Source organism: Armigeres subalbatus, chromosome 3 (genome assembly GCF_024139115.2).
Source record: "Armigeres subalbatus isolate Guangzhou_Male chromosome 3, GZ_Asu_2, whole genome shotgun sequence".
Classification (NCBI taxonomy): domain Eukaryota; kingdom Metazoa; phylum Arthropoda; class Insecta; order Diptera; family Culicidae; genus Armigeres; species Armigeres subalbatus.
This window is the reverse complement of record NC_085141.1, coordinates 236,755,905-236,777,869: the sequence shown is the minus strand read 5'-3', so window position 1 is coordinate 236,777,869 and position 21,965 is coordinate 236,755,905. Positions and strand designations below refer to the sequence as shown.

Below are 21,965 nucleotides of genomic sequence, written 5' to 3'. Positions count from 1 at the left end.
TGAGCTTTCGGCATTGTATAAATAAGGGAAGATCCATTAATTACGTAACGCAAAAATCGGACATTTTCAGCCCCCCCCCCCCCCTATGTCACACTTTTTGTATGAAGCATCTGAAATTTTTGTATGGACCGTCACACTTCAGGCAACCCCCCCCTCCCCCTTCTAAGCGTTACGTAATTTGTGGATGTTCCCTAATTGAGTATGGATTCTTCGGTTATCCAGGTCGATAGAGACTCGCGTAACATTAGTTAAAGTAATTTCTATTGAAAACATAAATTTGGTTCATCATCATCACGATATATGAAATGAAAAAAAAATTCTTTGGTCTATTCACAAGACGAATAATGTTCTTAATGATTGGGTTCCACATCCATGATGTTCAGCTTGTGTCATTCTCCGACCACTCGTTGATATTTGGTAAATGCCAGAAATACCTGCTCGAGCGTCGTTTGGCCAAGCACATAATCCTCAATATCTAAGGTTCGCTTGGCATTTTCCATGATTCCAAACATAGTTGACCAGCGAACACCAGTTTTCGGAATATGATAGGTGATTGATTCGAGGTACTCCTCCCTGAAAGAAATGACGTAGATTAAACAGTGAAACTTTTTTAAGCGGTTAATTCAATTACTTGAGTTCAGCATCTGGGAAATGTTCGCTTATGTAGGCTTTGATTGAAGAATCTTTTTCAAAGCATTCTATGGGTTTTTTCTTCAATTTGATAGTCAAGAAGTAACCATTCGAAAATTTGTTTTTTAAATGTTGCGTGGATCCGATGCACCGGAATTCTCCATTAACCATAATGGCTAGTTTTGTACATAAGGCTTCGCATTCTTCCATACTATGAGATGTTAATACAATCGATTTTCCTGCATTTCTTTCTCTACAAATCACGTCCCATAACTGCCGCTTGGCACCGGGATCCATCCCAGTTGTAGGTTCGTCCAGGTAAACTACTGTTGGATTTCCCAACAGAGCCAATGCAGTACTTAGTTTCCTTTTGTTTCCGCCGCTATATTGCTTCGTGCGTTTATCGAAATGTTTCTTGAAGTTCAAATCCTCGGCAAGTTTATTAGAAACTGATGATATTTCATCTTTTGGAATCCCTCTGAGCAGTGCAAATATTTTCAATGTTTCTCTACCGGTTATATCATCTATAAGTGCATCGAACTGTGGGCAATACCCAATTTGTTTGTGGACAGTGGTCAAGTGGGTTCTAAGATTGATACCACTAACCCAAGCATCTCCAGAAGAAATATTTTCATCGCCAGTCATCATTTTGAAAGTTGTTGTTTTTCCTGCTCCATTAACTCCCAACAATCCAAAACATTGAGAATGTTCAATAGATACGGATATTTGGTTTACAGCCAAAAATGATTTATAATACTTGGAGACGTCTCGAAGAACTAGGTTAGTTGCGCCGATTTCGCTCATGGTCATTTGACTAACACGCTCCTTTTCAAGCATCACATCCGTATCCACTTCTGCCAAGTCTAAAGCTGGTGGACTCTTCCCTGCAGTCGAGTTCTTAAATACTTTGTTGAACAAGCGGTATTCAATGATCAAAAGTAGTGCAAAGCTCAGTATTCCTAGTCCTGTCATGAATAACAAGTTTCGACTGATTCCAGTTGGCTCAAAAGAAAATATATTTATTCCTGGAACAATACAACTATTATTTATTACTTAATCTAACAAGAAATTGAACTGTAAACTTACCGCAACAGTTCGGGAACAATTCACAGATGACTATCTCGTTACATCCCGGAATAATTGCGCACTGAGTGTCGCAGATCTGTAGTGTGGCCGCTGCAATGTTCATATTGCTTAATGCGTGACTTAAAGCGAACAGCGGGAAAATCATGAAACCCCATTCTAATCCATGTGCTACATGCAATAAATCGAAACCATCGAACAGTAAAACAAATACAGCCATAAAAAATATCATTCCAGTAAAGATGTTGAAAATCATCAGTTTAACGAATCCACTCGCTGGCACGTCGAAAAAGAAAGACATTAAATATGTGAACGGAAGAAAGGCAAATCCAAAAACGAACAAAACTAGAAAGACCCGCCCAAGTTCTTCCCCAGTCGACCAGCCATCCTCTTGAAACGCTGCTAGTATTGCGATATAGAACAGAATAGTGATTATGTAGGTTGCGTAGTCCCACAGGAAGGACACCATCCAAAAAGCAAACACATTCACGCCGCTAACAAACTGTAGCAGTTTGGCTCGGGATACGCGTTCTCTGATGTAAAATAGAATGTACATAGCTGCCACAAACGCCATGGAAAATCCGGTGTTGAAAGCCAGCTGGAATCCCATGTTATTTCCACCCTGGAGTTGTGTGAACTAGAAGTGTAAAAAATACGAACTTTAGAATCAAGTGTAAGGCTCACTCACAATTCACTCGAACTTTCCGGAATAACCTAATAATGGTTTGAGTTATCTCTTATTCTAGCCATTTCTAAGAGGTTATCCCGTGTGGCATTAAATGATACTTACTCGTGTTTCCGGCCGGAATGGTAACGGATTGTTGGATATATCTATCGAACAGTCGGGACACACTGTTCGCAATAAAGCGTTGTAATACATATTGATACTCAAGGGAGCCGTATGATACCCTTGAGCACTAAACCACACGTGAACATAATCGGAACTTATAGTTGCCCCAATGAGAAACTCATTTAGTACTAGCGGAAAATTTTCTGTTGCCTGAAAAAAAAAAGCTTTTTTAAATCAATTGCTTTTAAAAGTACATGAATCTTGATGTTACCCTCTCTAATATATAACAGATCATGCACTCGGTGATTGTTGAAATTCTGGTTTCTTCCCCATATTGATCAAACAGCCTCTGATACGATTGTACGACATTTATGTTATCAGTAGCTGCCTCAAGAACAGTTGTAGTTCTTCGATAATCATTAAGAGTCATTCTTAGTGCTGGAAGATCAACATTATCCGGCATTGATCGTACAATGATGACTGTCATGATAACGAAAAATATTGGAATAAAGATTTGAACTAGCATTCCGATCCATCCTCGGTATGTTGCGAGAAGTTTCTTTAAAAACAGTGCATGTATTTGGTTGAATTTTAGTGCTGTGCCAGTGAGAAGCTTTTCGCTTTCGTTTACATTAATAGTTACAGTAGAACCAACAGTTCCATTTTCGTGGGCAAGTCCATTACTTTCATTTTCTGGTTCCTCGTGAGAAAAAGAATCACTTCCGACCTTAAGAAATACTTCTTCCAATGTTGTAAGTGATATGCCGTAGCTGTTAATGTGGAGTTGTTCAGAGTTATCTTCCAACTCTCCTAACAGTGACTGAAATACGCTTGTGTAATTCTCCTCCAAAACATATGAAAGCTCAGTCCCTATGTCAGTATCAACATGACAACTTGGGATATACTTCTGTATTAATGAAGTTACATTCTGAGGATTACAACCGTCCCCTTTAACACAAATCAGACGGTATCCTACGCCAAACTTCTTCTTGAGAAAAAATGACGATCCAACTGCTTTCAGCTCACCATCTGCCATTATGGCTATTCGATCTCCAAGAATATCCGCTTCATCCATAAAGTGTGTAGACAATAGGATTGTTCGTCCTTTCTTTTCCACGATTAACAAATCCCACAAGGCGCGTCTAGCAGCTGGATCCATTCCAGAGGTCGGTTCATCACACAGCACAACTTTTGATCCTCCACACAACGCTACTCCAACTGCCAATTTCCGTTTCATTCCACCAGACAGCGTATGTGATTGCGAATTAATCTTGTCTTCCAACTCTAATATTTTAACATAATGTTGGATTTCATTTGCGATATTCTTTTTTTCGACACCTTTTAAACGAGCAAAAAATTTGATGTGTTCCGAAACTGTCATTTCGTTGAACAGAACATTGTGTTGTGGACAGAGGCCCAGCGATTGTCGAGCACCATCGATATTTGTGCGAATGTCGCAATCATTTATGAAAGCGGTTCCAGATGTAGGTGCGAAAACTCCTGTTAGCATGGACATGGTCGTTGTTTTACCCGCACCATTATGTCCGAGCAACACTGTTATCTGATCGTCAAACATATTCAAATGTAACCCTTTTACGGCTATCTTTCCTTTATCGAATGCTTTTCGCAGCCCTTTGATTCGGATACCTGCATGCTTCCCTGCTGGATCTGGCTCTCTCGAATCTGTGGCTTCCTGAAAATCATTTGCATCATCCACCTTGTCAATTTTATTCGTCCAAAAGCTAGCAGTGAATGGAAAATACCAAGGCTTAGCAATTCCGTATTCTCCCGGAAGGACCATCTCGACGTAGAGGGCTATTATTAGATATATTACGGCATCTGCCAGTAGCATCATCATCGTTGCCCCTACGCTGAGGTCGTCGTCAGCAGTCACCGGACTGAACAAATTGTGCCATTGCACTCCTGCAGTGGTCCCCTCGTGCCGCATCATCAACATGAACCCAAAAGACATCCCAGTGTTGTGGAATAGGCACAAAGCTAGCTTTGCTGACAAAGACATGTCGTCGTAGTTGGCAAACGCAATGTTGTACGGCATCATGAATACAAACCACATGAGTCCAGCTATTCCAGCAGCGGTATTTGCTAAAACAGAAAATTATAAATTATAGTTTTTTAGCTGGTGGTAAAAGACAGACCCGAAAAAGTTACAATGCTTTTGTTTGATGTTGGTAATAAGGTTCTAGCTTTGACAAAATTTCCATAAAAATAAATATTTGAAATTTGTGTTGTCATGTCCCAATCACAATGTACCAACGAAAATTTTAATAAAGTGATTGTCTTGTAAGTTATAGCAGCATTTGTTTAGAAGAATTTGTTCAGATGGCATTCTGTATCGGTATCGGTACATGAAACGTGACATTCAAGGAGCACAATGAATTTTAACAAAATATATATGGTTCTTGCATAAGATTTAGATCATCTTCTGAAAACTTCAAGAATCGTCCTTGGTTTATTTTGCTGAGCTGGCAGCAATTTACTTCGCTTTGAGGATAATTTCCGATCAGCCTTCTTCGCGGATAGTCTAAATCGAGGCACTCCGGTCGATGAAACTAATAATCACGCATCTTACTATATTTAAAACATCCCTACCTCGTTCTTCCTAAAATTATGTGGGTATTTTTTTTCTATATCCCTCCCCTATTAACTGTCAATATAAAATATCCTACTTGAGAATTACGCCTCCGCAAAGTGTGGCACATGACTGAGCCTGCCGAAAACGAAAACGAACTGGTAAAAAACGTTTTTCTTTTTCCTAAACAAGCTTAATAGGTCTTCACGTATTACCGTTTCTTATGTCAAATGCATTGTGACTCTTTCTGTATCGAATTACTGCATAAATGTCATACCTTTAGAGAAAAATGTACTTATCATGAAACAAAATGTAATGATAGCTGTACTATAGATCAGTAAGTATACCCAAACAACTGACCATTCTGCATAAGTCAATACAGCCAAATCTGTGTCGCTGGTCATGCTAACCTAGAATTTTAAATCACTAATCACTTTATGTTAAGCCACTTATCACTAGTAATCATTTACTTACGCAAATCAGAACGGTAATCAAAGAAATTGAAATCAGAAGCAAAAGCTTGGACTTCACATACCACGCAGTCCAGTGTAGCCAGCTTGGAAGTCCCATGATTTTCATTGCCTCCTTCAGCTGCCCTTCCTTTTCTACGGCAACGTATTTGACTGTGTTGATACATGTGTAGAAAAAGGCAACTATTATAATTAGTGGAAGCAAGTTTTCCAATCCCAGAAGAAGTGGATCACTGTAGGTCGGTGGATTGGGGAAACGCTGTAATAATCAAACAATTATAACGTAAACTGTAAGTGCTGCCAATACTGGTCGTAATTTCTTCAATTAAAAACATACTCGCAAATAAACTTCAGGAATCTCCACCTCCGGGCTGCGCTCTACTACGATGGCACGGGAAAGAGCACTTTGAACATGCGCAAAAGTTTCGTAGTGATAGTTGGCCGGATATCCGCCATCATGATCATGTGGGTTTCTCGGACCAGGGACTTCAAAGATTGGGAAAAGTCGGCTGGTTTGCCAGTGGTTCCAAAACTCAGAGCCAACCTCCGAATGTGTGCGCATTTCTGCTGGGTAGCGTATGGAAAACTCCACATGATCCGGGATTGTTTGTATGTTCTGGAATTTATGTAATTTACATTAGACGACGAATATATTCTTATTATTTCTTTACTTGTATCTTTGGTCTACAAAGTAACGTAAATAGCCTTTATAGATTTTGAAAGTACAACCATAACTATAACATAATGCCATTGTACTTCTACAACGATTAAAAATAGTGTTATATGGGGAGACCCAGTGTTATATATCAAACGACTCAGCTCGACGAACTGAGCAAATGTCTGTTCGTGTTTTTTACGAGGGTTGAAGGTCTTTAAAAATCTGCGCTACAGAGACACACAAAGCTCGGGCAATCGAAATGCAACTCAGAGTCACGTTTGGAATTCCATCCGATCCCGGAGCATTCTTCATCTTCAAACCTTTTGTCGCTGATGACATTGGAGACTTGCATGCCTGCAATGGTTACTTGGCCTTCATCTTCGTATGGTGTAGGTGGCCACGTCGTAGAATCATGCTGCGGGAAAAGTTTGTCCACGATGATCTTCAGCTTATCCGGACATATTTCTGCTGGTCTCGCTGGACCCCTGAACTTCGCTGTTACGACCCGATAAGCGTTGCCCCAAAGATCAGCGTCAGTTTCGCGGCACAACTCCTTGAAGCAGTTGGATCTGCTGATTTTAATCTTCTGTCTGAAACCCGCTCTAGCTTCACGGAAACTATCTTACGCTCCTCGACGACCGTTTCAGACCTTGCCCTCTGAAAGCGTCTACTGGCTCTGAGACAGGCAGCACGAAGGTTGCAAGAGTTTGGTTCCACCAGTAATTTGGCCGCCGGATGTTCATTCGCGCCAATTTACTCGGCATCGTCGCATCGCAAGCCCTCGCTAGTGTTATAGTCAGCGCATCTGTGTCAAAGTTTGTAGCGCCGCTGTCTGCTCGAAGTGCTTCGACAAAAACTCAAAAGTGCAGTCTAATCGGGTTGTACAAAAAGTTGACGTAGGACTACGTAGCTGTATGCAATGGATATTATTTGCAACTTTAGTTTGTGTGTCTTTCGTACATTGATATTTCACGCTTCTCAAAATCTCAGTATTAATCCTCTCTTAAACCGCTAGGGTTGCCATCGTTGCGAATGAATTGTCTTTTAAATCGTTTGCAAATTTTAAATAGTAAATAATTAGATCGGAGATGGCGAATTCGCTTCCCGGCCCGGTCTAGGGTGTTTTTGGTTGGGGAAAATTCTCAACTCCCTGGTCATAGAGTATCTACTTTACTTGCCACACAAGATACATACTCATGCAATGCATTGCAATGGCGGCATAGAAATGCTTTTAATTAATAACTGTTGAAATTCTAATGGAACACCAAGTTGAAAAGCAGGCCAAGTTTCACATGGAATGTAAATCCATAGAAGAAGAAAGGATATGACGCGTTGACTCATCCTTGATCGAATGATGCAAGAAATATGAAAATCCATCAAGAAACGGCTGAGATATTAACGTTTTTCAATTGTTTGAAGCCGTAAAGTGTATCGCAATATGGAAAACACTGACGTAGTTCCTCGTCACAACAGCTCTTCTTTTCAAAAATTGCTCTGTTGGAACCACAAACTTGTTTTTTTTTCTTTCTTATTTTGGGTTGTTCTACAGAAATGCTACAGATGCGATTATCTTTCATTCAAGTTAGTGATTCAAGGCTTGAGCACTATGATTTTTCGAAGAATTTTTTCGGACACCCTAGGCTTGAAATTCACCCTAGGCTCTACGACAGTGATTCTCAACCTTTTTTTGAGAGGTACCCCTTCGAATATTTCCATAAATTGAGGTACCCCCTATGTTTTTTTGCTGTGAATGAAATTTAGCGTAACTCATAAAATATATTTGAAAAATGGAACTGTAGACTAACGGATTACATGGTTTCCCATAAACATTCTTGTAATTTTCATTTTTCGTGAAACATTCCAATTCAAAACAAGCTCACACATCAGGCTTCCTGCAAAACTTTTTTGACTATTGAAGGCTACCGAGAGTATTGAATGGAGGCTTCCAAGCCCTTTTGAAAGTAGGATTCCGCGTCTCTTGGAACGCGGTTTTCGAGTCACTTAAAAGGAGGCTTCTGAGCATCTGAAAAGGACGCCTCTGATAAAGGAAGCTTCCAAGTCTCTTCAAAGGAGGCTTCCGAGCCTCTTGAAAGATTTTCCGGGCTTTTCTTATGGAAGGCTTCCGAGCCACTTGAAAGGAGGCTTCTAAGTATCTTGAACGGACGCTTCTGAATATCTTGAAAGGACGCTTCTGAGCCTCTTGAAAACACGCTTCCAAGCCACTTAAAAGGAGGCTTCGGAGTATCTTGAATGGACGCTTCCAAGCCTCTTGAAAGAAGAATTCCGAGCCTGTTGAAAGGAGAGTACTGAGCCTCTTGTTAAAAGTGTCTTCCAATCCTTTTAAAATAACCCGACTAGAAGGTCGTATCAAAATTATATCAACATATGTTTTTATGTTATTCTAAACTTTTAAAACAAAATTTGTTAGAAACATGGTGCAGGATGTTGTTAAAATATCAAAATTTCCATAAAAAATTACACTACTGGAAACAAAACAGTATCAAATTGTATCATAAAAATGTTTTATATGTAATGTATGTTAGAAATTTACATTTGTTTTTGTTTGAACAAGAATGTTTTTCAAGAACACGAAATTAATAACATTACAAATTAGGCAACCTTTTCAAATTATATCAGCGTTGTGATATCTATGGCAGGGAGACTTTGCTACATATATTTTAATTGCCTACTCCTACTGTCGGGCAATTCGGTGTTAAGCATTTTTTAAATCATATTATGATAAAATCCTGTTACAACATTTGAAAGAAAGTGGCTACTAAGAACAAAATTGTATTAAAACAAGTTATAAATATCAGAATATGTTAAAATTGTGTTCAGTTTCTGTTATGCTCTTCTAGTCGGGAAGGCTTTTGATCCTCTTGAAATAATGCTTCCGAACCACTTCAAAAGAGGTTTCTGAGGCCTACGAGCCTATTGAATAACGGCATTCGAGCCACTTTGAAGGAGGTCTCTCAGGACACTTCAGAGCCTTTTTAAAGTACGGTTCCAAGCCTCTTGAAAAAGAAATACCGAGCTTCTTCAAAGGAGGGCTTCCGAGTATTTTGAAACGAGGCTTCCGAACCATTTAAAAAAAGGTTTACAAACCTCTTGAATGAGGCCTCCGAGCCTCATGAAAGGAACTTTCCAAGCCTGTTAAAAATGCTTTCCGAGCCTTTTAAAAGAAGGCTTCCGGGCATCTTGAAAGTATGCTTTCGAACCACTTGAGAAAAGGGTTTAGAACATTGAAAGGAGTCCTCCAAGATGCTTGGAAGGAGGCTTCCGAGAAGCGTAGAAGGATGCTTCCAATTCTCTGTCGTTCAAATGGAGGCTCTAGATTTTATTTGAGAAGCATATTCTCAACATATTGTACAACATTCTGTCAATCAGGTAGATTGCATGTTCAATCAAGGTTTTGTTCTTTTGATATTTTATCCCACAGCCCTTCATCCACTGTGCTGGTTGTGGAGGGCAGGATTCAATAGGCCATGATTTACTAATCGCCATGAAATAAAAAATACTAAATTATTAAAACTTTTTCTATAAGTTTTGATTAAAATTGTAGTTAATCCGCCATTACGCATTTTTATCCGAGGTACATGTACCTCAGGTTGAGAACCGCTGCTCTACGAATTTAATGTGTGTAACCTCGTACGTCACGGAAAGTATGAACACTCGGGCCCAAACGGATGTGAACTACCTACACGGAATATTCTGCTGTGTTGAATCATGATATTGCGATCGTAGACGAGCTCGGTGGTCTAGTGGCTATTGCCTCTGCCTCATAAGCAGTAGGTCGTGGGTTCAATTCCAGGCTCGACCCTTTCCTACTTTGTATTTCTATCTTAGTTTGTTCTGTGTTTTACGTTCTACCAAAACTATTCCTACTGTTATAACCTTCCACACTAAGGTTTTAGTAGAGGTCGTAAGTTTTCTGCATTTTTCTTAAGTAGGTGTCTAACTAACAATCCTTCCTCTTCCTCATCATTCGCAAGGACGTGACCAGGACGGATTTGGACTATTGGAGAGTGCATTGCTTCCATCTAAGAGATAGTGATTAGTCTCAAATCAATATCTGTTTTAATGGATGAAAGTTATACTACTCTCATACAATAATCCGGGTTTGTACCACCTACGAATTTGTGCGAATTGCTAATGCTATTGTTGGGAGCCTGGAAATTTTTTGGAATAGTTATAGTCGTATCTTACTGGACGCCAAAGAATAGGAAAGCATTTGGCGACAACCGATCAACGTACTTTAAGACAACATTCGATATATCCATGGCAGCCATTTAGTACCGCTAATTTTTATCATGCACGATGATCATGCATGATGCCCATTACTCATTATGTCCGCAATTATCGTTTGCTGATGATCTAAATATACCCTCTATTAGAGATAAGCTCGGTGGTCTAGTGACTACCGTTTCTTCCCCATAGGCAGGGTTTAATTCCTGACTCGTTCTTATGTGAGCCGTGAGTTGAAAAGGTACATAACCATTTGAGTAAATTCTTCATGAGACACATTTTTACGAAATTTTCGAATAATAAATTCAAATTCAAACTTGGACTTGGCCGAAGCCGTTATTGATCCACATTTAAGAATTGCTGAAACGTGTACTTTTAGAATAGGTGGTAAGTCACAACCACTATTCATTTGGATCATAGAGCAATTTATAGTTTGGCTCAATCACAGAGTAGCAAATAATAATGACATGTACAATAAGTCTAAGCTAATTTAATTATCGGATTATGAATGTCTTCTATTTACTTCCGCTGTATAAAACTTGTTGCATCAACGGATTTTTTTTGTTTCGTACCTACTGTTACAATGTAACTGTTTTTTTTTTCAAATTGGAAACGAAATACTATATAAACTATACTAACGTTTGCATTTAAAAAAATAGATAAAAATTACCGATTTTTCATGGATTTACCGTTACCCGCACTGACGAAACAACACATCCCTAATAAAAAATTCCAAAAGAATTACAATAGACATTATTGTGACAGTACGCTTAAATTAATATTAATTACATTAAGCTCTATTGTGGCTCACAAAAAAATAACATTAAAGACTATTGTTTTCTACCATAAAAGCTATTGTAAATGACAGTTTTACAATAGAAAATAGGGGTTGTTATATATCTTTACAATAAAAAAAATGATTTTTTTGATGATTTTGCCTTTCTCGTACAACAAAGTTGTACCGAAAGGCTATCATTTCACTCCAAAATCGAACTTTTTACAGAAGTCTCGGAGACCCATGATGTTATATACCAATCGACTCAGCTCGTCGAACTGAACAAATGTCTGTCTGTCCGTGTGTATGTGTGTGTGTGTGTGCACACGAAAACCGAAAAACATTAGCCACTTTTTCATATAGTAATTCTTAACCGATCTTCTCGCAACAAATTGCATTCGACAGAGGACAAAGTCTTGTTGATCACTATTGAATTTGATAACGATCGAACATTGCGTTTAGAAGTTATTAGGAAAATGGAATCGAACTATATAAGCGCCATATAAGGTTGGTGTCTTGGCTAAATGCGAGAAAGGCAGTATCACCACTCGGTGAATTAAATTGGGTTTTTTCCATTATAATTGAATTTATTGTAATTCTTAGTCGACATTTTACTGGGAATAGAATTTGCTTCTATTGGAATAACAATATGGCACTTTAATTGGTATGATATAAAAACAATAGAATTTAATGCTCATTAATAAAATGTATCGTATTTTTATGATATTTCATTGCAACTCTATTGTATTTTTTATCCGGGATGTAGCTTCAATCACAGTAACCCATGAGTCAACAGACAAAATTTGACGGCTCTATCGGTCGAACTCTGATGGAAAAATCAGTGAAGCAACTCCGTTCAGAAGTATGCACCCCGCCACGTCGAAAACGGACATAGTGCGGCACTTTGTGGACGCCGGATACGCCCGTTTCGGCATCTACAACATCTTGGCACTATTAGACAACAATCAGAGTATCGAAAGAAAGTCCGATTCTAGATGGCCGACAACCCTGAGCGACAATAAGCTCCAAAGGAAGCTGAAGAGGAAAACCGAGGGAAAAGTGGCTACATCGCTGCGTGCGCTTGGCCGGGAGGTCGGTGCAACCGGCCAAACAGTTAAAAAGTACCTGGCGAACATGGAACATGGAAAATTTATCAAAAGCAATTTTCTGTCTTAGCTTTTCTTTATCACCATCTGAAGGAAGTAATTTAAAGAATTTCAAAATTTCGTAATCGTGTGATTTTCCGCTAAGTCGCTCAAAAGTTATTTATCACTAAGCTAAGTGATGGGATTTTTTCTGCTAGTGAGTCAATCGTAAATTTTGTACGCCCGCTGAGTGCGCACCATAAAGCATACTTCTTTTTCTTTATTGGCATTACAACCCCCACTGGGGCATTGCCGCATCGCAATGTTCATGAGGCATTTCCACAGTTATTAACTGCGTTCGTATCTCATGAGGCTAACACGATGATAGTTTTATGCCCTGAGAAGTTGAACGAATTTCTAACCCGAAAATTTGCTAGAACGGACTGGGAATCGAGCCCAGCGACTTTCAGCATGGTCTTTCTTTTCTTTCTTTCCGGTAGGCTAACGAGGGCCAGAGCCGCCTCGCAGCTTAGTGTTCATTAAGCACTTCTACAGTTATTAACTGCGAGGTTTCTAAGCCAGGTTACCATTTTTGCATTTGTATATCATGAGGCTAACACGATGATACTTTTATGCCCAGGGAAGTCGAGACAATTTCCAATCCGAAAATTGTCTAGACCGGCACCGGGAATCGAACCCAGCCACCCTCAGCATGGTCTTGCTTTGTAGCCGCGCGTCTTACCACACGGCTAAGGAGGGCCCTGCCACCGCATACTTACCACAGCGTATTTTGAGTCTACCGTTTTGAGTCAAATTCTGAACATGAATCATATTTCGAACACTGGCGTTTTAATTACAATTTCCATCGGTTTTAGATACGAAGGATCGAGATGACAAAAGAATTCAATATCCTATGGTAGGAAGTACGCTAAAAAAAGTTAAAAAAGTCATCTGAAAGCGCGTGTTCGGAATATGAGTCATGTTCGGGATTTGTGTCAAAACGGTATAAGGGAAGTTTAAAGTCCGCTGAGAAACCATTTTGTTTCCACGTATCGAGCTCAAATTTTAACACAATATAGTTTTTTGACAAAACGAATATTTCGTGATAATGCTTCACCGGCTATTGGAATTCAGCCTGCATAGTGTTCAATAGGCATTTCGATACTTATAATTTAAAGGCTCTAGTCACTATACGCCCGAAGAGTGGAGAATGTTTCCTACAAAAAATAAAAGACCGGACCAGAAATCTCAATAGCCGTTTCTTAAATGGAAAATCAGCGCCATTGCTCGTTAGGCCTATAGCATTTCTTCTTTTTCTTCTTCTTATCGGCATTACGCACTGGGACATTGTTGCCTCGCAGCTTAGCGTCCATTAAACACTTCCACAGTTGTTAATTGCGAGGTTTCTAAGCCGAGTTACTATTTTGCACTCGTATGGCATGAGGCTAACACGATGATACATTTATGCACATTGCACAGGGGTCAAAAAAGTTTCCAACCCGAAAATTTCCTAGACCAAACCGGAAATCGAACCCAGCTACCATGCATGGGCTTGCTTTGTAACCGCGTATTGTATACAATCTAAATTTTCGTAACTTATACTTCTTGGAAGTTGATAACATTATCACAGGAAATACATTCTATGCATACTGATAAGTAATAAACAAAAGAAAATAGATCAAACAGGGGAACTGTTCGGCACTTCATCTCATAGCTTCCATGTTCATTAGGGTGCCAATGAAAATTACATTTTCAAATTGCAAAAAACGACATTGCTCACAAGTTTCATTACCGTAAAATATGACCCCATGCAAAATTTGAGCTCAATCGGACATGATTTATGGGTATCTTATAATCTTCAAAGTTTTGATTTAGGGGTGCTCAAAATTAATCAAAACTTTATTTGTTTTTTTTTAACAACATCAGATCTCGATGTTTCATGCATTTTTAAGTCATCTGGCATCAAAAACAAAAAATCAATTTTCGACCGTTGGGAAAATTTTCATGGGTAAAAATTTCAAAACTCTGATGAATTGTAGGCACCCCTAAATCATGTCCGATTGAGCTCAAATTTTGCATGGGGTCATATTTTGGGGTAATGAAACTTGTGAAAAAGTCGCATTTTAAACAATGGTTTTGGTGTTGTTGGTGTAGTGTTGAAAAATCTTGTTGCCACCCACCTGTGCTAGATCGAAACATCCCAAGTAACTAACGAGCACTATATTCGGCCATATAGTGCTACTTTAATACCTATAAGTTTTTAAATGGCCGTATAGTGGCCCTATATGGCGGTTTGGCGTAATATAGTGCTAATGGTTACTTGGGATAGGTCTCTAGTATGAATATTCTTTAAAAAAAGGGTGAATTCTTGCACTGACCAGCAACACTTACCGCATATGATTCCGGAAATTGAACACCAGCAAGAAGATTATTATTTTGAAGAAAAATCTGCATTGCACTAGAATTGACGAAGGACATCGTATTGAGGAGGGGATCATCAAGGTATCCTATCGAGCGCGTCACTATTCGTTCCAAAACTTCATTTTCCGGAGAATATGCAATCGTGAATTGCAATGGTGGAGTCATTGTGATTGATCTGGAACATTTATTTGCTTAAATTTGTGTCGAAGTATTATACTAAAAAATACCTTAAATGGGAGATCGTTGTCAAATCAAGCGGTTGGTAAATGGAGTCAGTTTTGAACTGCTCAGCATCGACGAGAGCGCGTATAAGGATAAGCAAAGCACTGGCTATTACCGGTATGGCAACTTCAAAGAATGTCTGAAAGTAGTGCCGCTTTGCTATGATCCAGTTCTTCCATAATAGGAGAACAAATTTCTCAAAGTTGGAAGTTGTCATTGTGCAGTAGCTAGTCTCTAATATTCTAACAAAATTTGGCTAATCGTTCCCTAGATGGTTTTCCTAAAGCGTAGTCTTCGATTACCAACGTGTTCTGTTTTTCAAGCGATTATTGTAGTTGTTTTGATAATGCTACTTCGTCGAAATTTTTCAGCACTTTAGGGCTTGCTGTGGAAAGCGGATGAATATTCCGTCAGTTCGTTGAACTTGAAGTTCCGCTTGAATATGGTTTGCCTTTAATCTGTGCATTCATTTTCATGTGATTATGTTCGCGTGTACTACACGAGTTCAGTTCCCTATGTTTTGCCCATCGATGAAAACTTTTTCAGGCAGCACTATTAATTATCCTTCACTTGGTTTTATAGGAAGTGCATACACTTCACCACGATTGGTCGGACACGCAACAAGTCGCTTGGTAGCGCTTGGAAGAATATCGGTTGTTATTTTCCCAAATAAATTTCCCGACCTCGCTTATCGGTGGCCACAACAGAACTGATCTTACGAATGTATGCAGTCACCATTCGAAGCCTATTTATCGGATTAGATATCGTTCATACGTTGATCGGAGATAGATGCATGACGTGAATAACGCTTTTTCATCGTTTACTTACAACATTGCGAGCACAAAATTGTGATGATTATCATTTTTTCAAAAAAGGCCCCTAGAAGTGAGTTTGAGTATGAATCATTGTATTTTTTCAAGTTTTATCGATTTTACATTTCGTCCGTTATTCTTTGGTATTTTGTGAAAAACAAAAACACTTGCTCCAAAGAGGTTTGCCCCAAAGCGTAGTCTTCGATTTCTAGTGTTTTCTTGGCGGTTTCCATCAATCCAAACATCGTTGACCATTTCATGCTCGAAGTGGCTATGTGGAATGTTAACGAATCCCGATGATCTTCCCTGTAACAAATATAAAATGTTTTATTATCGAATCATATATTTAAACAATGACAAAATATCACTTAACGATACGTACTTAACGATAATGACAAATGTGATTATAGAAAAAACACAATAATTAGACCAAATTTCAGATAAAGCAAATGTTTTCTAAGAAATTGTTCATCAGAACATGTTTCAACGCTCATTCAATGTGTAAGTCCGATTACATTTGGGTGCTGAGAAACACAATTGTCTGTTCAACTTCATCAATCATTTATTTCAGAAACTATTGAAGCCCACTGGGGAAAATTGGCCGAACTTGCCAATGAAGTGGGTCGCATGAAGTTAAGTGATCAAAACTTTGCGGAACTAAGTTTGATTTTAAAGATTATAGTACATCGAAACCAAAACAAGAAAATTATTTTAAGTTTTTGGTGGAATGTATTCACTTATCATAAGACGAGTTTGTACTATTCCATTTAATTCCACTACTTTATTGTACCTGTCAAATACGTATTTCGACCTCAACAGTAAGGCCGTCTTCGCAAGTCGAGTCAAGTACGAGACACTTAAGACGGTCTTACTATTGAAGTCGAAATACGTATCTGTGAAAGGTACAGTAAAAAGGTGGAACTAAATGGAATAGTAAAAACCAATTCTGAGATATTCTTGCCAGCAAGGTAAGCACGTCTTTCGTTAAGTTGACTTCCTACCAGACTAGAAATATTTCACAGTCAATGCAGTGAAAAACATGGATCTCAGTATAATCTGCAGTCGCCTTCATCGCCGCCGTGGTGAGTGCAACTGGGTGCAGCCGAAAAATCATTTTCAACACCGACCATTCAATTTCGCATTGAGCCACTCACAAGTCGCTCTGACAGGCTGCTCAGTTCGCACCTTACCGTATGACTGTGGGTCTGTCTCATTTGGAGAATTAAACTCATATTAAACTTAAAAGAAACATTTCAATAATTATCAAATAACCCTACTCGCAGATCAATGTTGTTTTAAAATATCAAACCAAAAAATATCAAACAGAGGCTTCAGAGCCTCTTGAAAGTACGCTTCTAAGCCTATAGAAAATAGAGTTTCCATCCCGGGACATCCCGGGACAAAAAATCCCGGGAATCAGGAAAATTCGGAATTTCCTGATTCCCGGAATATTATTTTTGAAATCCCGAAAATCCCGGGATACCCGGGACAAAAAATACTGTTCCATTTCCGGTTCGCAAACAGTGTAATTTTTCTTTCTACAAAAGTTATTTGTTTCGAACGGGTAACCCAACTTAGGTGATAAACTCATATCATATTTTTATACCTCCCATCAGACATGATTTTTGTTTTCAAGTTCATTTGTTTGGTAGGCTCAGGCATGCATACGGAGCCAAGGTATTTTGTGATGCACAATCGATATAATCTTATTATTAAATTAGTAAAAGAGGAACAGACATGAAAATATCGGAGATAGTTGATAAAACACCTTCACAAAAAAATTAGATTCCCCTATACCACCAAGGAAGGGCTACCGACTGATACTTTTTCCAGCAGCTACAGCTCTCTATTAATTAAACGACAAGTATCTACAGTACAAGATCAGCTACACTTATTTGGCGCCTGCTTCCTACACATCTCCCGTCTACATCGAGGTTGTGTTGTTGTGTACACTAGCTAATATTTGTCTTGCTAATCTCCTCGAGGCCAAACATTGAGTCAGTCTTCCTGAGCTTCTTGCCTCCAAAACAATTCTTGATCCAATTCATGTCCTTCCAATCGACGTTCGTCCAACGAACTTTCCAGTACATGCGCAAGTACAAGTGGTCCAACCCCGATGTTCTGCCTATTTTTTTTTGGTATATCGCTTCCATCAAAATCAACTGTGGTCAACGGGCTGCAATCAATTTGTGCAATTCTCGGCTTCTGTCAAAATTCCATACCAACTTTAATCGCGTAATCTATTATCCTCATTATCGTTGAATCATCGAGTTAACTTACGTTAAATTATCGAACTCCGATAATAATTGAGTTGATTCATCTTTATCGCAGCAAGCGATTACGTTGAACACAGAGGAGCGACATCCCATTTTTTTACTATGTATTTTGACAGGTTTGCCTGTTCGTTCTTTTTTGGGGGATAAATTTATCCCCCAGTGTCAAATTACCCCAATACTGATTTATTTTGCAATAGTATGTGCGTGAATTTTGAATGTTTACGTTTTTACAAGAGAATATAATGCAAAACGCCCATACCACTAAATAATGCAACATGATACAATCATGAGAAAATAGAGAAAAATTCAACGAATTATCAATTAAAACAATTTTACACTTGATTCCATGCTTCAAATTTAAGAATGTTCAACTTATTTGCTCAATTAGTTGGAATACTAGTTGCACTAGGTACTGTCTATGCCTTTGTTCGTTTTATATCATTTTCACCCTCGCAATTGTTTATGTTACAGCCACAGTGCACTCGTATTGGTGATTCAGAAAAGATGTGACAAAGATGGCGTAGCTTGTCATCCCCGTGGTTGAACACAATAAACTTTATCGGCGATAACGATAAATTAACGATTAACATCAAGAATAGAAAGCGATCTGTTCAAGATTAGGAAGAGCTGCAGCTCTTGGCAAAAGTATCAATTAGTAGCCTGCCATGGGGTGGAGGATACTTTAGTATTGTGTTTTCCTTGTGAGGGGGTTCCCATATCTCCAATAGGTTACGGGCCCAGTACGGTTCTACTGCGCATCTTCCATCTTTTGTCACTAGGGTATTGAATGCAATCCCAGCAACTGTCTAAACCCAATGCATATTCAAAACAATGCAAACAGTCAAGCCGACTTCAACCGCCAGCGAACTCTTCTTCTCGGACTCGGCGATCATATATTCCAAAAGGGTACTCTACCTTCCGAGAAAAACGTGAATATTATTTGCTTCTTGAAGTCGTTTTTTTTTCGAAAGATTCGATTCAAATTAGAATTGAATTGAGTTCCAATTTGAAATCTGTATTATCTGGCCTTTCTAAAATAAGAACTTTACCCCTGAACATTGAATAAAATCGTTTTTATATCAAAAAAATAAGTTTTCTAAGGAAACATCGAAAAATCCCGGGATCCCGGGATTTCCCGGGATATACAAACAAGTTCATCCCGAATCCCGGGACAACGAAAATGGCCGGGAAATGGAAACTCTAATAGAAAAAATAATTCTGGGCCTTTTAGATGGAGGCTTTAAAAAACGAGACCTCCGAGCCCCTTCAAAGGGCCCTTCCGAGCTTTTTGAAAAGAGTTGTCAAAGCAAAAAAAGAGCATTTCAAAAGAAGGAGAAAATAGAAGAAAACTTGAAAAAAGGCTTACCAAGTAACATTTTAAGTTGTATAACGCTCTTGAAGATCATTATTTGCTCTTCAAGAGTGTTATTAAACCAACATAAAACCAAAATGTTACTAGGGCTGTGACCCTCTTGAAATAAGCCTTTCGTGCCTCTTAAAAAGAGCCTTTCGAGTTTTTTTTTAAAAAAGGAGAAATAAAAAAAGTAAATTATTTTGAGCTTTTTAGTGGAATGTTTTCACCTGTCATAAGACGAGTTTATACAATCCCATTGAATTCCACCACTTAATTGTATCTTGACAGATATCTTGACAGATACGTGAAGACGGCCTTACTTTTGAGGTCGAAATACGTATCTGTCAAGATACAATTAAGTGGTGGAATTCAATGGGATTGTATAAACTCGTCTTATGACAGGGGAAAAAAAGTAAGACAGTTTAAAGACAAAGCTTCCGGGCCTCTTGACAGAAAGTTTCCAAACCTCTTATAAAGAGGTTTCAGATTCTTTTAAAATGATGCTTCTAGGCATATTCAAAGACGGCTTTCGGGTATCTTGAAAGAAGGCTTCCTAACCTCTTGAAAGGACGCTTCCGAACCTCTTGAAAGAAGTCCTCCGAGCTGCATAGAAAGGCTTGCGAGAAGCGTAGAAGGAATGTTCCAATCTGCTTGCAACGAAACAATTGAGTTTTACAGAAAAAAGCACTCATGTCTCTCAAATGGGGGCTTCCGAAGCTGTAGACTCAAGATTTTTATTCAGAAGCATATTTTTAACATATTATTCAAAATATTGTTTTGAACAGGTAGATTGCATAATAGTAGTTTGTGCAACTAGTTGCAGAAAGATGATTTTTTCAGCACGAGTTGTACGTTTATCCAACGAGGCTTGCCGAGTTGGATAAATACTACGAGTGCTGAAAAAATCGAGTTTTGCAACGAGTTGCACACGCTATTTTTTGCAATGACGAAAAATGGACTTTAATTTGATAAATCTGTTCCAAAATTGTAGTCTAATTTTCTCCACATGATCATTCTTGCGATTAAATTATGTTGCTGCGGAGAAGAATCAGTTTCCATGTTACCGTGCCACATTGCAAAGTTCAATGAGCCGTGAAGCGATAGATGTACTTGCCTTTGGAAATTTTGGATGTCATGACCGTCAAACTATTTAATTTATTACGGGGCGCATAGAATACACTATTTGAGCACTTACCCAAGCTAATTTGTAATGTAGTCACGTAACGACTGTTCTGGGGTTGGTTTTTCATTATAGCACCCAAATGAGTGTTATAATGAATATTATGCAACCCATTTGAGTTGCATAATGTTCATTAAAGCATCCATTTCGTTGGTATGGAAAAGTAGGCCGTTTTATCACTCAAAGACGAACTGTAAACCAGATATTATGATCAGGAATTGCAAAAAAGAATTTTTAAATTTCCTCATTCGTCGTTTTGTCCTTTTGTTCCACAGTTGTCGTCGTTGTGGAGGGCAAGAATCAATAGGCTTTGATTTAGGAAATCAAAAAATGCATCAGGAAATGAATCTAAAAGAGAATAAAAAATCTCTCACTTTATGATCTCTGTATACATTTACGATATGTAGCATACCATGAGAGACTTTCTTCGCAAGCTGTTATGATAAAGAACTGATTTGGAGAACTATACTGCCCATTATCGCATATTTGTAACATTTGCTTAAGAATCGTCATCAAATTGTTAGTTCTTAAGGCTGGCTAATAGGGTGTCCCAAAAAAAATCGATGTTCGAAAAGTCATGGTGCTCAACCCTGAAATGAAAGATATACCTGTCTGGATATTTTTTGTAGAACAAACCAATTTTTTTAAAAATCGTTTAGAGGTCACGCCAAATCATTTTTTGAAAATCAAATATTGGGTCCTTTCACAATTTTTTTCAGGGTCACCCATTCGTTTTATATTTTTATATTTTTCTGTGGATCTTTGCCCTTATCCTCCATGAATTAGTTTTTCGTATTGTGCGTTTTTACAGTCTGCAGAACATTTTAAATATCGAAAAATACACATTTTTTTGACGAATTTTCGCAGTTACTTCATCCTAACACAAAAAATAATTTTTTTCTCGTTTGGAAAAACTTAGATACTACAAAGAGTTATTTATAACGAGTATTTTCATAAAAAAATATCCAAGAAATGTTGTTCTGGGGCTGAGATATTGCAGTTTTAGTAAATAGTCAAAAAGTGTACAAATTCGAAACTTTTTCTTTACATGTTATAATTTCATCAAGATTGCACCAATATTTTAATTTAAATTAAAAAAAAATCAAAAGCAAATAAATGGGAATATTTTCTAGTTCAATCAAAGGTAATTGCCTATTTCCGGGGATTAAACCACTCGACTTGGACGTTAATTTACAATGTTATGAAAACTCATATGTGAATATGTACGTTATGTGGAAGAATATTGATTTGGAAAATGTATTGGAAGTAACCACTTTCCCTTCGATGGGACTCGAACCCATGACCCTACAGTACGCTAGACTGGTGCTTTAACCAACTAAGCTACGAAGGACCTCCGTCGGCCTTCGCAACCTA

General features: G+C 38.4%; 2 protein-coding genes across 2 annotated transcripts in view; both read right to left on the bottom strand.

Annotated features, from left to right (window-relative positions):
- Positions 1–306: 306 nt before the first annotated feature.
- Positions 307–15,354, bottom strand: LOC134227007 (phospholipid-transporting ATPase ABCA3-like). The gene is made up of 10 exons (XM_062708176.1): positions 14,975–15,354; positions 14,718–14,922; positions 5,901–6,179; positions 5,568–5,822; positions 5,371–5,503; positions 2,775–4,606; positions 2,504–2,713; positions 1,717–2,350; positions 632–1,655; positions 307–573 (listed from the first exon to the last, which is right to left on the bottom strand). Exons 1-10 carry the CDS (start codon positions 15,184–15,186, stop codon positions 390–392), a joined length of 4,968 nt encoding a protein of 1,655 aa, XP_062564160.1. The 5' UTR covers positions 15,187–15,354; the 3' UTR covers positions 307–389.
- A 514-nt stretch (positions 15,355–15,868) lies between these two features.
- Positions 15,869–21,965, bottom strand: part of LOC134221063 (phospholipid-transporting ATPase ABCA3-like) — a 50,929-nt gene continuing 44,832 nt past the window's right edge. Inside the window, exon 9 of the mRNA XM_062700245.1 lies at positions 15,869–16,087. Within this exon, the coding sequence (XP_062556229.1) occupies positions 15,901–16,087 (187 nt within the window). The 3' untranslated portion in view covers positions 15,869–15,900. The remainder of the gene's footprint in view (positions 16,088–21,965) is intronic.

What these genes read in the sequence shown, in the direction of transcription:
- LOC134227007 (XM_062708176.1), bottom strand. Translation starts at nt 15,186, where the DNA reads ATGACAACTTCCAACTTTGAGAAATTTGTTCTCCTATTATGGAAGAAC. An exon ending in TTCCTGAAGTTTATTTGCGA is followed by an intron (nt 5,823 to 5,900) that starts GTATGTTTTTAA and finishes TGATTATTACAG; the next exon opens with CGTTTCCCCAATCCACCGAC. An exon ending in TGATTACCGTTCTGATTTGC is followed by an intron (nt 5,504 to 5,567) that starts GTAAGTAAATGA and finishes TTAAAATTCTAG; the next exon opens with GTTAGCATGACCAGCGACAC.